Below are 16,127 nucleotides of genomic sequence, written 5' to 3'. Positions count from 1 at the left end.
TACTCAGTGGCACCTTGGCGGGTTGGGATTCGAACTGGCAACCTTCTGATTACGGGTCTGTTTCCTTATCCACTGCCCCAGTGGATATGATACAAGGTGATAGCATCTTTGAATAACCATGTCATATAAGTGTCTGTTATTATTAACTCCTACCAAAACTACCAGAAGAGGGGCAGTTATTACAGGTGACAGGGTAATGGGTGGCCAAGATTCACTGATGTACATGTGGGGTAAAAACTATGCCATCTGGTGCCATCCAGCAGAAGAGCTTCTGCAGCACACACACACTGATGCTCATTATAGAAAGCTTGATGTATATGAGGCTGTGTTACTAATACCAGCAACAGCAGAGACTATGATCACATGAACATATGAATCCTTTCTTATGCTGAGAGAAGAAGCTCATTCTGCCATACTGTATGTATTCTCATAATTGCTCACAATGTGGAATAATAAAAGTCTTATCACCACAAAACAGGTGTCAGATTGAAATTCCCCTTCACATTTCTTCTGTTCCCAGACTGCAGAGAGGCCTGCATTCATATCTGAAATGTGCAGATGGCAAAATCACTTCAGGCTCTGACCCCCTGTCTTTTATTCCAACCTGTGGGTGTGCCGCTGCCTGAACACTAGAACTCCCAGGTTTTTCTGACCCCCTCAGCCCTACAAGAGGTAGGCCAAATGACCCCATGATTTGAAACTAAGAACTCAATCACCGACAATTGCTTCTATTCATTTGTAAATGGTTGGCCCATTGTAATGTGTCACTCCCCATCACCCCATTACCTGAAGAACCCATTACCTGTGAGGCCTGGCAAATTTGCATTTTTTTACTCAAATCCAAGGCAGGCCAAACCTCTGTGCCTGACCAAACATCTGTGTATGACCAAACCTCTGTGTATGGGAAGCTTCATAAAAGTCTGCCATATCTATACAAAATATCTCACACACTGACTGACCTGCAAATATGAAAGACACACATTCACAAACTATACGGAATCACAAGTCTGTTTTATTTATAAAAAAAATGGGTGTTTCAAACTCACAGACCATCATCCCTGCAATTGGTGCAAGTGAGTTTGTAACAGTTTGCACAGGTAAATCTGCTGCAATTTCTCTGTTGCAGTTCTACCTGGCACTGAGCTGTCCATACAAGTCCTGGCACAGCAGCAGCCTTCCACCACTCTATTGCCTTTTGCTGTATAAATCAGCAATGGAGTCCATAGCCCCAAGTGCTGGGGACATTGGCTAGAAGACTCAGAAAGAAGATTGGGGATAACCAAAAGAGGAAGCCAAACACAGTCACTGACTACAACACCATGAAGTGTGGCGTGGACATTATGGACCAGAAGGTTCGACGGTACATTGTACTTGCAGGAACACAGCGATGGCCAGTCGCTGTTAATTATTATATTTGCATTTTCATTTCATTTTACATTTACAGCATTTATCAGACACCCTTATCCAGAGCGACTTACAATCAGTAGTTACAGGGACAGTCCCCCTGGAGCAATTTAGGGTTAAGTGTCTTGCTCAGGGACACAATGGTAGTAAGCGGGACTTGAACCCAGGTCTTCTGGTTCATAGGCAAGTGTGTTACCCCTAGGCTACTACCACCCCTGTGTTTTACAACATGATTGACATGGCAGCAATGAATGCTCACATGCTGTATCAGGCATGCACCGGACCAAAGGAGAGAAGGGGGATTCCTGATGCAGCTTGCCACCGAGCTTGCTAAGCGGTTTACACAAGAAAGGATGGTGGACAAGGAGCAGTTGCTTTGGCAACAACCTGCCACACCACACCCAGGGAAAAGGGCCAAGTGTCAGGTGACCTTCCAGTGCAAGAAAAACCATGCAGCCTTAATCATGCAATGCTGTGTAGACTGTACACATGTGGAAAATGCAGAAAGGAGACTGAGTGGCAGTGCCAGATATGTGCCAACAGATCACACCAATGAACTGATAAAATACATGTCACTCCCACACACACAGACACAAACACCAGATGTTGCACGTTTATGTAAATATATTTTTCTAATAATGGTATTAGTTTTTATATTGCATGTTTTTGTTAAAGAAACTACACCCAGTATAAAATATAATATTTCCCTTGTCCACAAATCCCTGCCATAATATTCACCAAATTGTTAAATGCGAGGCTTAAAAAACTGACCATGTAAGTCTCCTTATTAGACACCCCCCTGTGGTATTTGGTCCATAGCCCCAAGTGCTGGGGACATTGGTAGGCAGATTAAGATTTTTATAGCTAAACCCTTTCCTTTATTTCGGAAGTCAAAAATCTGTGATCTATCTCTTTCATTCTGTAATATTCTTGACCTCTGTCCACATCTCTCAATTGACACAGGTCAAGAACAATTCCCTTTTTATGTCCATACTGCAAAGTCATACAGCAGTCAATATTTATAAGAAATATGCTCAAAGAATTACAATGGTGTACTGTTAAAATGCACATTAATTATTACTTCTTTCCCAGTTCCGAATCGGGGTATTGTGTGTGTCTAATTGTCTGAATGTTTGAATGTTTTCATCTGTGTCTACATATGTAAATGTGTCATGTCCATGTCCTGTCATTGATGAAACATGTTTCCCTCTTTCTGTATGTTGATTATTTGAGTGTAAGTAAACTCAATCCCCTGTTTGTTAACCGCGCAGTTGCGTCCTTTATTTCCTGCCCTGCATCAATCCCTAACAAAAATATGACTCGGATCAGGATCATCAAACATTTCAGTTAAGTTGTACATGATTTTCTATGTACTAGTAACAAACAGCAAACCTTTGTACTGAGATGGATAAGATGTAATAATTGACTATGCAATTATGAATATGCTGTGCACTCAAATTTGTTACCTCATAATTTTATCAAATGTGATCTTACGCCTCACATCATGTCCTACATCATGTACATGTACTTGTCTTCTAGGATCAAACATTAACAATAGCACATGTAACAAAAAAAGAGTTGCTGCTGGGTGTTGCCCTCAGGAGCCTACCTGTATTGTGGAGGGGGGAGTCCCTTGGCATCACAGGTGAGGGTGGCTTCTGTCACAGAGTCCACAGGGATAATCAAATCACTGGTCTCCATCCTCCACTGAGGCCCATGGAAGGATTTAAAATCCAAGCAGTCTGAGTGGACAGATGATAATCATTTCATCATCACTTGCAATGCACCTTATTAAAGACATACAATCAAATCTGAACCTTATTTAGATGTTCGGTTTGAGTGACACTGACGTGTAAAAATGTGCTTCTCACTCTTATCACAACAATATCCCAGTACTACATCAGTGTGAATAGTACATAGCAATATGATTGGGTCAGCAGTGGTCATGAAACTGATAACTCATGTGGTGCCCGGTTCACACACCATGCAGCAGTTGCCTTCTGTGAAACACTATTTTCATTTCATACCAAAGTGTGTAGCAGTGGAAGTGCCCGCACCCCACACAAACAATACAATTCATTTTCAGTACGACTGAGCAGCTTAATTGAATTTTCCACAGTCCAAGCTGCAAAACAAATCTTTCACTCATTTTCCAGTGCACATCCGTGTATAGTTAAAACTTCTAAAGAATGGAAACAAGTTAAATTCAACGAAATAGTCATGCATACATACAGTATTTGTGTGTGTATATATTCACACATGTACATTCTATGTATGAATATATTTACAGAATTATTTGAGTCAGGTTAGAATTTGATATTTTGATTACTTGAACAAAAAATATAAGGATTCACATTCAAGCCGATTTTACCTGTAAGATATTCTGTGATTGATAGCAGCAAAAACTGTTTCCATAGAAACATCATCTTCAGCTGCCAAAGGCAAGTAAGACTTTCATCCAATAAGTTGTGATGGAGCCCTTTTTTCCCTGGGAGTATCCAATCTCAATCTGTGGTAAAGAAAAATGATGGGATTTATTTACAAATGACAATAACTACATAATAGTAATAATAGCTATAATAAACACATCAAGCAACTGTCATAAAATAATTATGTTACTTTTCTTCATTCATTTTCTGATGTCTTTACTGACTAAATTAATAGCTTTAATGAATGGATAGTTCTCCAGCCAAGGAAAGATCATCATTTATCAACTTTCAACAAAATAAGCTTCAGATCTATCATCCTGAATAAGTATTTCTACTCTCGTGTACTCTGTCGAGACAGCCTTGGTTATTAAGATGACAATTAATGAACTGAAGTTTGGCAGATGAATCCAGATAGAATTTTCACAACTTTAAATTGCACAGAGCTGTACAGTAGTAAAATACAAAAACTTACTGGATGTGAGCACTACTACTCCCACATCTACAACCACTTTACTCATATGGTGTGACATAAACTAAAAGGATGGGAACTGAAGAAACATAACAGGGTAAAACTGAATAAATGAGAATTAAAGCAGGAAATAAGTTGAAAGAGCAGGAGGAAACTCATTGGGAAATAGGAAGTAAATTGTATTCAGATAAGAAAAATATTGTGCCTTATCTGTACGATGCATATCCCATACATACATTATACGATGATTAAAATGTAATGGTCAAATATATTACTACAGAAAACAGTGACAGGAACAGGAACATCTGTCTCTCATGTACATTTACATTGGAGGATCTCTTACATTTGGCAGACGCCCTTATCCAGAGCAACTTACAACACGCTTTCATGTCACCATCAATGAATTTGTCCCTTCTGGTTCACTAGGACCTATGAATACAATTATTTTATTCACTCTGTTGTAGGTTTTCCTTGAATAAGTCAGACTATAAGGAAGTTACAAGTTAGTCTAAGTATTCTCTAAAGATGAAGGTCTTAAGATGCTGTCTGAAAATACTCAGCGACTGTGCTGTTCTGACATCGAGGGGAAGTTCATTCCACCTCCTAGGGGCCAAGATGGATGCACAAGGAACTCAGTTGAGGGTCAGGACATGACTACTATGGTCCTTTGGTTAACAATGATGATAAGAGGAGACTTACAAGATAAACAACATGATATGATATCATGCTCTAATCAATATCAGTATCGATAATTATCTACATCTTTGAAAGTTTCAGAAACCAGACCTAAGATTGAACATTCAAAACAATCAAAGAAACAAACAAACAACTAAATAAATAAATACATTCTGTGCAACAGAGGCAAGTCTGAGAGTAAATTAAAAAGTGCAGTGCCAATAAAGCGACAATACAGAACAGTTGTATAAAAACAAGAAGTTATTTATATATATACATTTGTGTGTGTATATATTCACAAACACACACACACACACACACACACACACACCACACACACTTCAAAAGTTTACTTTTTTGGGAAATTCTAAATGAAATAGACCAAGAGGCACTAAAAGTCCAAATACTCCCAAAACAACTTGGAGGTTGCAGACGAAGACAGTTGTGCTGCAGAAACCCAGGCAGATCATCACTTAATCATCAATGAGAAGAGCACCCGAGCATGACCAGGCAGCGCCATTACCGCTTCGATGCCTCACCAGGTCCACTTTTCAGAGCGACTTAAGCCCAGGAGCTAGTTTCTGAGGATCTGGACATCAGTCAGTTAGTTTGACTGACACAAAACTGCCTCACAAAATAGCTTTGTAGAATTGGCTTTGTATTGCCCCAAATCATGCTCTGCTAAAAAAAATAATTTTAAGGCAAAATTGGCAGCACACACACTCCAACACTCAGCTTCAAATGTAATTATTTATGTAATTGTAAAAAACACCCTAAAAAGCTTCTGTGCTGCCTTAACACTGCATCAAAACGCCCCTCACAATTATGAAAACAAGTGTATGTGTTTGTGAGTATACTAGATTCTCGGAAATGTCACCGCCCCACATTAATTAACCAGTTTTGGATTAAACGACCGGAATAAATTGGACAAAAACAGATTACACATCATTTACTGGTAGTGAAGAATGGAGAGGTTTCCAATGACACTAAGGGGAGCTCGGTGTGTGTGTGTGTGTGTTTGTGGTGGGGAGGAGAGCAGCTTTTGTCCTGATGGTCAGGCTGACTGATATTCTCAATTACAACACTGTCAAGAGCAATCTAGCTCAGAACAGATGTTGCATCTGTATTCACTTCGATATTTAGGTGGGGCACTGAGGGAACGTACACGGCATCTATTTAACATTAAGGGGCACAACAGATGCAGAGGAAATCCATTTTTAGCCTGGCAAGCCACGCGGCAGCCTGGTGTCCACACCTGAACATCCGGGGTGCGTGTGTGCCATGACTAATATGCCAGGCGCCTGACACAGATAAATCCCAGGGGGGGATGAGTGACACACATTAATAATGGGAACCACCCCCTCATCCTCAGAAAGAGTGGCCTCTGCAGGTACCAAAGCAGAACATCCAAAGGGCAAAAGAAAATGGCAGCATGGCAGGGCAGGATGCACCGGGGATGAGGGCTCCATCACCGCCATGGTTTCACTCCATCACCGGCCTCCATGTGCACCTCCTGTGCATGCACAAAGTAATTAATGCCAAGAGCCAAGAGCCAAACCCCCCGCTGCGTGACTTCTCTTTTTTTACCTTAAAGACAATGAAAATGAAAGAGGGAGGAATTCATTTTTCTATTTTCTATTTCCCTCCTAAGACGTGTTGGTAACGTTGCAGGGTAAGGTTGGTAAGGTTGAATTCAAGATGCATTTGCTGCCAGTCTAATTTGAGTAGGTTTTTACTCCATACCACTGTCACTAGTCTAATTTTCCACCCCTGGAAACCAGAGCACCATTGGAACCCTTCCCTTTGAGATTATAAACCCAGCAACATCACTTTTCCTCCAAAGCTTACCCAGCTCAGGGTCATCCAACAAGGAGGTTCTACATTGCTTCCAACGTATTCATGTATGAAACAATGTAAGATGGCAAGTTCTATGTATGGCGTTTGGAGGTTATGGCCGAATCGTTTCTCTGGGAATCGTTCTGGCCCATGCACCTGCGTAACCCCACCATTCAACAGGAGAAGACTACATGAGTAACGCTGCGCTTTCCACTTAGGAGAAAACATCTTGTAATCTGCAATTATTGCATTTAGACCCTTTTATCTTTCAGGAGTCTTCAGGAGACATAACAGGCAATCATTTAAACCGCTCTTCACCCCCAATCTCTCCAGGAAAATGGAGTCACCACCCACACAAATTTCAGCTACAGCTGGAAACTTGAAGTTCCTTCATAACCAGCACCAGATCAGCAGGTCTTCTAGGCCCATGGGCTTATTTGCCCCCGAGGGAATGATGGTTCTCCTCTGCAGCACCACGGACAGCAGCCGAGTCGGAGATCGGAGGGACAGCCGCAACACTCCGAAGTTTGAAAAGGCAGGTGATAGAACCTTCCAGATTACGACAGAACCTTCTCGATTCTTGCACGCAACGCTGGACCACTGCACCACCCCTGGCCAACACGGTCCTGCAATTAAACAATCGCGACACAAAAGCACACGGGCGCGCACGGAGGATTTACCCAGCCGCGGATTTTCCCGTTCTCCGTAAAAATGGAACCTCGAGCAAGTTGCGGCTCCGCTCCCATCATCCATGCGCGTCTCCTCTCCTCCTCTCCTCTCTTCTCTCCTCTTCCAGCACAACCCCTCTCCTGTCTCGGCCGCCGAAAGAGCCGCTGTTCGCCCGCGGATTTACATTCCGCTGGGTGAGCGAGGGAGGGAGGGAGGGAGGGAGGGGAACCGAGCAACGGCGCCATCATCCGACCGACAACTACGCTTAAAGAAATATGCACGTATCTCAAAAGAGTTACAGTAATAATGATCATATTATTCATTCGATAATGACAAAAAACGAAGAGAATTATACTGTCACCTGGTAGTGGCCGGGTGGCTATTGAACTTTTTGCTGATGGGCAAGGGTTAGGCAGCTGGATCCTACCCCGCAAAACTGCAGTGTCTAATGTAAAGAGTCTTGTTTGCAGTGCTCAGAACACTACAATACAAAAGTGGTCCAAGGCAGGAAAACCAGAGAACTGGTGACACCGTCATGGGCGGCTGATGCTCACCGTTTTCCAGTCCTGGTTATCCAATCCAGTAGACTAGCTACTGTAGTTTATATTGCTGTTAATGTTCTAATAAAAAGGGGCCAGAACCTTGTAGAGAATGAGTCTGCAGACCAATCTGGAGGCCCATACTGACCCCCGCTTCACCACCTAAAGCTCTTATGAGGGACACTTGAACATCAGAACTGGACTACAGAGCAAGGGAAGAAGGTTTCCTGCTCTGATTAATCATTTTTGTTTAAATCATGTCAATGGTTGGATGCGTCTGTCTCACTTACCTGGGAAAAACATTGCACCAAGAAAAAAAGGACAATATTCTGCTTATGTAACACCTCTTCATGATAAATAAACATAAATCGATTCTGAATAAAATGGTTTAATCGTGTACATGTGGTTCCTGATGGGGTTAACAGGAGGATGAAGATGAACCTTTTGTGGCCATCAAGATACTTCATCATTTAACAGTTGTTGGCACTGTCTTTCACAGCTTGGAGACGAATTTCTGTTACAATTTTGTTTGACTGATAAGCACTTGCTTATATGTATGTGCTGTGTCACAAAGAACTTGTAAAAGACACCGAAAAGCCAGTCAAAGATCCTCAGAATTGGTTCTAAAAGCAACACACAGTCAGTTAAGAGAAGCGAAAACGGTTGAGGTACATTCTCATCTGGAACAACTGAGGAATGTGATGCATTGTGTGTTATCTAAGGCACAAAATTAGACATTACAGTAGTATGGGTGTGAAGGCAGAGCAATTCCCATCGCTTAATCACAGGGTGTGTGTCCCCCAGGAGCAAGACCGTGTTGAGTGTCTTTCTCAGAGGCGATGATGGCAGGTTTGACATGAGGGTTGTTAGCTCACTTCATGGACCTGCGCTCCCTTCTTAGGGTAATACCCCAACCAGAGGGAAGAGAGAGAAAATATGTTCTGCAAATTTGAAATCTCTAGGTGTGTCTACTGAAGTGAAGTTCAGTTATTTTTGAGATTTTAATGGGAACACATTTTAATGTTTTGTAACCTGCTCATTTTATAACTTCCAGCAGTGGGCCGTCTTTTTCCTGATATAGGTCACATATATTAATGATTAATTTCAAATTAAGTCTTTGTAAAATAGGACACATTATTCATTGTTACAGATGCACAGACAGAACCCATTCAAGCAAGCTATGTCTTCTGCCAAAAGAAATTGTGCAGCTCTTTATCCCCTTCAGAGATGATCATAAAGCATCTTCCAGAGCTCCACCAAGGCCACCCATCATCAAAAGAGTGTAAGGACTCTCTTGTAATAAGCAAGGACTTATACAAAATAAGCTCTAAATACAGTTTCAAAAGAAACCGACCAAAAGGTAATGAATTTATTGTGGCACAGTGGTCAAATTACTTTTAGTGCATTAGTTATAGATTAAACAGAGTACAATTACTAGTTACAGTCTCACAGAAGCAGCCCAGGGACACATTAGCAGTAACTCAGTTTAAAACCTGCAAATGTAATCTTACAGCCATCACCATATCAATAATTTATTACATCCCTGGTTAAACCTAGCATTGGTTTAACTATAATAGTGACTCTCAATTGTCTGTAGGCGTGAGAGTGAAAGAGGATGGTGTGTGTCTCTGTGTGTTTGTGTGTGTCCTAAGATGACCCACAGCAGCATAAAGGAGAGTGAGTGAGTATTTCGTGTTTTCAACTGGCTTATATGATGTACATGGTGAGAGATCTCAGACAGCAATGTGTGTTGTTTTGTAAAAAATCTTTCTTTAAACCTTTAATCTTCAAACAAGTTCTAAAGATTAGATGATCTTTTCAAAGGTCAAACTTCTCTCCTTGAGGTGCAGAGGAAAGGGTCAATAACAGAGACAGATCACATGAAATAAGCTCTCTTTATTAAAGCCAGAGCCGTAGTCTTCCTCAGCACCATTAAGCACACATTAATCATGTTCACGCCAGCCCAGGATACTTTAACACGGTGAGGGCATCATTAATAACATTCTCTCCTGCCTTGCTTTGACATTTCCTTTAATTATCTTGGTAATTTATTCATGTACTGTATTGGCAGAGCTTGTTGTGAAAAGCTGCCTTGAGGAATATTTTACCCGGCCTCCTGAAGACACCCAAATTGACTACTGTATTGTAATAGCTAGTGTAGAGGAAGGAATTTGTGTGTGTATTTGTATTTGTGTGTGTGTGTGTGTGCTCATGTGTAAAATCCACAGACTAGGTAACAGTGTTGCAAAGATTACATACACAAAAAAAACTCACATAAAATTGGAATAAATATAATCTCGTGCTGCCCAAATCATCCCCCCACCACCGCAGAAATGGAGGGCACGCTCACTCCACTGCAAATGAACAAGAGAAAACTGATCAGTCCCAAAATCCCCAAAATGATGTTGAGGCAGCATGTGCGATGTGTTTTTTTGGTTACCGGTTATAAAAAATGTTCCACAGATGAGACACAAGCTAAGAATACCTTTTAAGCCTGGGCCCAGTAGTGTGAATGGAGTTTTTTATGATTTGCAAGGGTATAGCATCATTACGGGAGGTTGATGATTTCATTTGCCTAACTATGTTCTGAATTCAAATTGATCAAAGACAGCTGAGAAGGCTGGGCAATGTTGTGAGGTGTCAAAAACAGAGGGAGAAAACCCCCCGTCTAATTTGTTATATTTTATCAATAAAAAACTTTTAAAAAGTCTCACAGATGGCAGTGGAAGCTCAACATCTGGGGAGAGTTGGAAGTTGATGATTGCATTGATAGTGCTGAGCAGACTATTGGGTCTATCTGCTTATCATGTCTGAGAAATACTTAGCTCTAGATGATTTTTGTTTGTTTTTAGCGAATGTCTAAATATGTCCAGAAAATGCTGTTTTTTTTTCCTCACCTCCACCTGTACTCTGGTCCTGTTTTCTCCTGACCAGAGTTTCACATTTTGTTTGTTAGCATGGATGTATCCTTGCTGTGTCCCATCCTGTCATTCGTCATTTCATTTCATGTTTACATGTCTGTGTGAGGGCCCACATGCCCTATTTATGGATTAAATGTCCTGTTTGTTAGTCAAGCATTTGCATCCTTTTCCCTTTGTGCATTACTGCATTATTAAAATAACCTCATTGCAATTTTTTCATTTCTAAAACATTGGTAAAAACATAAGCAATCATATTTAAAGTATAAGTATTTGTATTTAGTCAGGTAAAAGTACAGGCAGTCACACTGGGAAGAAATGTCTGTTGACCTTGATCCTTGTTTGTAACTTCAGACATAACAAGACTTAAAGAAGCATTATACAGTAGGGACAAGATTAGATTAGATTTGGTGTCCACATTAGATTTTTGCTAATTAAATAAAGCCAGAATGAGACCAGGTGACAGAGAAAGATGGAGACAAATGGAAAGAAAAGACATAAGGGAAAGCAGGAGCCGCAAGCTCCAGAAAACAAGCCCTCAATGCTGTAGACCTAACAGAAAAATGTGCTGCTACAGCTCTATCACACAATCCATTGATGCTTCAGCATCCACACAGTTGACAGACTGACAGTATTGAAGGGTGGTTCTCCACCTATCACATGACCCTAGACCTTTTTATTGAGCTATAGAATGACAAAAATTTAGCCCCAGGACTCATTATGGATGAGGATGTTTTTGTTTTTTTGTGCATGCTTACCTACAGACTTCATGTAGTGTAATTCATTGACTGCTTCCTTGATCAAAGGCATTGGTGATGATTTCAGTCCACATTTAAAAACTGGGGGCTCTGAGGTCATATGGATTGGTTGGCTCCAAATATGTGCAGCTAAGAGTCTAACCTACTTTGGCCATGTTGAGGAACATCACTGAACAGTGACAAAGGGCTAAAATGAATGAATATTTTATATTCTTTATTAATTTACTTGTTTATTTATTGATTAGTCAATTAATCATCTGTTGTTGCTTTCTGCATAATTGTCACCTGCAGCTACGTTACCTGCTCTAGTCACTGGACAGTGCTTCAAGACTGCAGTACCTGCCCTACGTTTCCTGGTCTCTCTCCTTTGAAAGTGAAGTGATTGTCATTGTGAAACACTACAGCACAGCACACGGTGCACACAATGAAACGTGTCCTCTGCTTTTAACCCATCACACTTGGTGAGCAGTGGGCAGCCATGACAGGTGCCCGGGGAGCAGTGTGTGGGTACAGTACTTTGCTCAGTGGCACCATGGTTGCAACCTTTTGATTACAGGTCTGTTTCTTTAAATGCTAGTCCATCCACTACCCTTCATCTTTGAAGCAGCTGCCAGTTTCAATGCCGGTTTGTGGTCCATGATGCCATTCGTTATATGGGGTTTACAGGACTCTCCCCTCCTCTTTCTCTCTGTCCCTCTCCTTGTGTGTGTTTATGTCTTTCTCTCGCTCTCTGTTCTCCCTGTGCTCCAGTGCTCTGTACAAGCTCTCCAGCATTCAAAAATCTGAACTGATGAACCAACCTGTCCTCCTATTCCAGCCTGGGGTGAAAAAAATGATGCATGGTCCGAGCCTTTTGCGTCGTTTATTGACGTACAAGGCCTCTCGTGGTGTCAATTGATTCTAATGCAATCCCATCTGTGTCACTCCTAGATGCTCCTAGATCGTGTTCTGACTGCCCACAATGCATGATGGGATACAAAATTTACAAAATTTGCTTGAGCATGTGCACACAAATGGGGCAGTGTCTAATAGCGACGTGGATGGAATTGTATTAGAATCAATTGACAATCTGAAAGATACGCAGAGAATGGTCTTGTATATCAATAAATGACACTGAACACTGACCATGTTGCAATTGGGGAGTGCTCAGACCAAAAAAAAAACAGTTTTTGCGGTGGTGCTATAATGGGCTAGGTGGCTCATGCCTAATGCAAATTTATTGTAATAGAGCTGAATCTGATCTAAAAATCACACAACTACCTTATATAATACCATATAATTATCATATAAAATAAATAAAATCCATCTAGGGCAAAGTGGGTCACTTTTCAAAATGAATGCTAGTATTAATAAGACAGTTGTGGTAGTTCACTGAATTTGCATATATGCATTTGCTTATATGAAGAGGCATGGCACAATAGAGGTTAAAAGGATGAAAAGTTTCTAATGTATTAACCCCAGTAGATTATTATTGCATTACATGTAAATATTGTATGTAAAAAAGGTACCAATGTTTCAGAGAAAACCAAAATGAAAGACAGGAGGAAAAAATATAGAAAAAGACAGAAAAGTCTGAACCAAGCTTCAAAGACATCACCTGATCCAGGAGAAAAATGGGAGGAGAGAAAAGACTCCAGAACCGGAAGGCCCGGTTCCGATGGAAAAGAAGCTCAGAAAAAAGTCCCTGCTACCACACGTGAACAAGCCTTTATACACCTGACCTACAGGAAGCTGTCACAGACCAATCAGAACCTGTTGTTTCTGATGTCACGCCCCTGGTGTCCCTTGTCTGGGGAAGACAAAGAGAGCAGGCGCTCCCGACGGCCGGCGCCTCACACCTTTGGCTCGGGGGAGGGCTGGCAAATGCTGCAATGCCGTCCGACAAAGACATGTAAAACGGAGGTGTTGAACCTTCATGCACAACAAAAGCGCAGAAACGGCATGGCCCTGTGACGTCCCATCTTACAGACAAAAAAGCAGAAACACATTTACATTTACGGCATTTGGCAGACGCCCTTATCCAGAGCGACTTACAACGTGCTTTCGAGTTACCATTGATGAAGAGATCAATTCCAGTTCACTAGGACCCCAACTATTAATACATCTTTTTACACCATGGCCCTGCAATGTCCCATCTTACAAGTTTGATCCTTTGTGAGGTTTTAAAAGGAATTTTGGAACTGAATCATAGAATTCTAGAACAAGGTTAGGCCTTGATAAATGTAATAACCTTTTTTTAGAACATAGGTCTTTAGAGCACACCTACACAACAAAATAATCACATTGTAAAGCAATTTACAAACCTATTACTTATGTGTATGTTGGATTATAGATCTTATTCTCCTTATTGGGGATGAGGTTGATATTAATATAATGCCTGAGTCTATAAATATAGAATCAGCAGGTACAATAATTGCCCTGTTTTGGATCAAGCAGCTGATCTTCTGCTCCACTTTTAGCTTTGGTGCATATACTAAGCTTGCCTCTATTAGCACCCTAAATTCCTTTTCAGCGTGGATAATTACTGAACCCTTTAATGGGAACATTTACTATTTATTCCTGCTCACAGGCTGCTAGAAATGTATTAAAACCATGGCTGTTCAGGCATGGGCAATGTTGTAGTCTGTATGTTTCAGGGCGTTGCTTTGATTGCACCACATTGCTGCATTCGTTTAATACTGTTTATGAGCAGGAGTGCAGTGTAATTCTGTTTATTGCTATACATAGGCTGCTGCCTTTATGGATCGTCGCTGGCCGAGGAATAGATCTTGGTGAAATTTATTTTTAATGGATGGATTCTGAGAGAAAGAAGTGTTTGGGCCATCTTATACATCAGTTTTAGTCAGTTAGTTTAGTTAAGGTTACGAGGGTGTGTCTTTCTTTCATCTTATTATTGACAATGGTAATTTACAATTTAACCTGCAAGTGCTTGCACTTTTCATACTATTCTAATGGTATAAACTTTTACATTTCAGCCGTGATCATTTTTATGTGTCTTGTTTTTCTGTTTAAAAATATATTCTGAAAGGTCATGTAGTTTTCTTTAAAAGTTCATGAGAGAAGTTCACAGAGAAGACAAAACTCTTTGGAAGCACAGGAAGAGGGGAACCACATACCTTCTTGATCACTTTCTTCAGCATGCCAATCTCCTGCCAGTTTATAAAGCAGGACTGAATCCCCTTTGCCTGGGTAATCATACTTACAAGAGTTATTTCTAGGGACTCTTCGGTCCAGCCCACACAATTTCCACTTCCCAAATGTTACTCCCACACACACTCTTCTTTTCTTCCCTGCAGCTCCCTCGATAGCATATTTATCTTGGAGTGAATAGAAGCTTAATTTAAAAATAAGCTTCCCCTTAATGACTATTATTTGACTCATTTTGGTATCTGGACTCTCACCTTTCTTTACCACAATGTAAGGCTATATGAATCTGAAACACTTTTCTCATGGGCAGACATGGTATTGTTTTTTTGTGGCTGCTATGTTCAAAAAGTGTGATTATTAAAAAAAAGGTTTGTGATTTAAATCGTGACCTGCATTTGTAATCAAATTCTTTAAACAAATACACAGCATGTGAAGATGTGAAGCCTATTTCACAACACCGTGGCTTAGTTTGGGTTGTTTTTGTGTTCTTTGCTTACCAGGTATAAGTAGAAAGCTGTCCTTGTTTTATGTCTAAATAAGATGTACTGAATACAGATATCACAGACACATAATGCACCTCTTATTTAAAGCTATGAAAATAGGGGTGGGTTGTTGCCGTGCACCAAGTGACCCGACAATACAGATTTTTCTATTTCAGTTCCATCTCCTTCTTGACCAGTTTGCAGTTTCACCTGCAGTGGATTGATGCATCTTTATATACAGGGTCCCACCTTTCCACTTGGCTCCATGCTTGACTAGTAACTGCTGAGGCACTTAATACTTTCTCTTGCACAAACACTTTCCTTTTGCACCGTGTGAGTCTTTCTGACACAAGCATTAATGGGAAGGGTAAGCAGTTTTTAAGACCAGAACGTGCTTTCACTTGCCCAACTACCTCTTCCTGCTATTTGTCCTTGATGGCACAAAGCCTTTTTGAATGCAGGTGGCAACTAACTGGCCTATTCTATAACTGTGCGTTGTTCTGTTATTTCTTTCTCTGTCAAAAAAATTGGTGTAGAATGTTTAGAATTATATTAATCATTTTGTTTGTAACAGTGTAGAATGGAAATGCTCAAAAAATATAGAATATATAGCAACATATAAACATGCAAACAAACATACAAGCAAATCAGGCCATTTCTGAATTCACCTACAAATCTCAAATCTTTCTGATGTAGGCTTTTGTTGACTTAACTGTCCTGTTTCATACAGTTTTTATTGTTAAAACATAGAAGCACATTTAGTGTAAGTGATTTAATGGGTAGAATAAAGGTTATGTTGTT

General features: G+C 40.6%; 1 protein-coding gene across 2 annotated transcripts in view; it reads right to left on the bottom strand.

The window, feature by feature from the left end:
• The window catches only part of cntn3a.2 (contactin 3a, tandem duplicate 2), a 37,756-nt gene extending 30,099 nt beyond the window's left edge, over positions 1 to 7,657 (bottom strand). For both annotated transcript variants that reach the window (XM_028993411.1, XM_028993412.1), the window contains exons 1-3: positions 7,494 to 7,657; positions 3,776 to 3,913; positions 3,014 to 3,146 (exon numbers count right to left, since the gene is read on the bottom strand). In XM_028993411.1, the coding sequence (XP_028849244.1) occupies positions 3,014 to 3,146; positions 3,776 to 3,830 (188 nt within the window). In that variant the 5' untranslated portion in view covers positions 3,831 to 3,913; positions 7,494 to 7,657. The remainder of the gene's footprint in view (positions 1 to 3,013; positions 3,147 to 3,775; positions 3,914 to 7,493) is intronic.
• Between the last annotated feature and the right edge of the window lie 8,470 nt (positions 7,658 to 16,127).

This window comes from Denticeps clupeoides, chromosome 10 (assembly GCF_900700375.1).
Source record: "Denticeps clupeoides chromosome 10, fDenClu1.1, whole genome shotgun sequence".
Classification (NCBI taxonomy): domain Eukaryota; kingdom Metazoa; phylum Chordata; class Actinopteri; order Clupeiformes; family Denticipitidae; genus Denticeps; species Denticeps clupeoides.
This window is presented reverse-complemented; position numbering and strand designations above follow the sequence as displayed.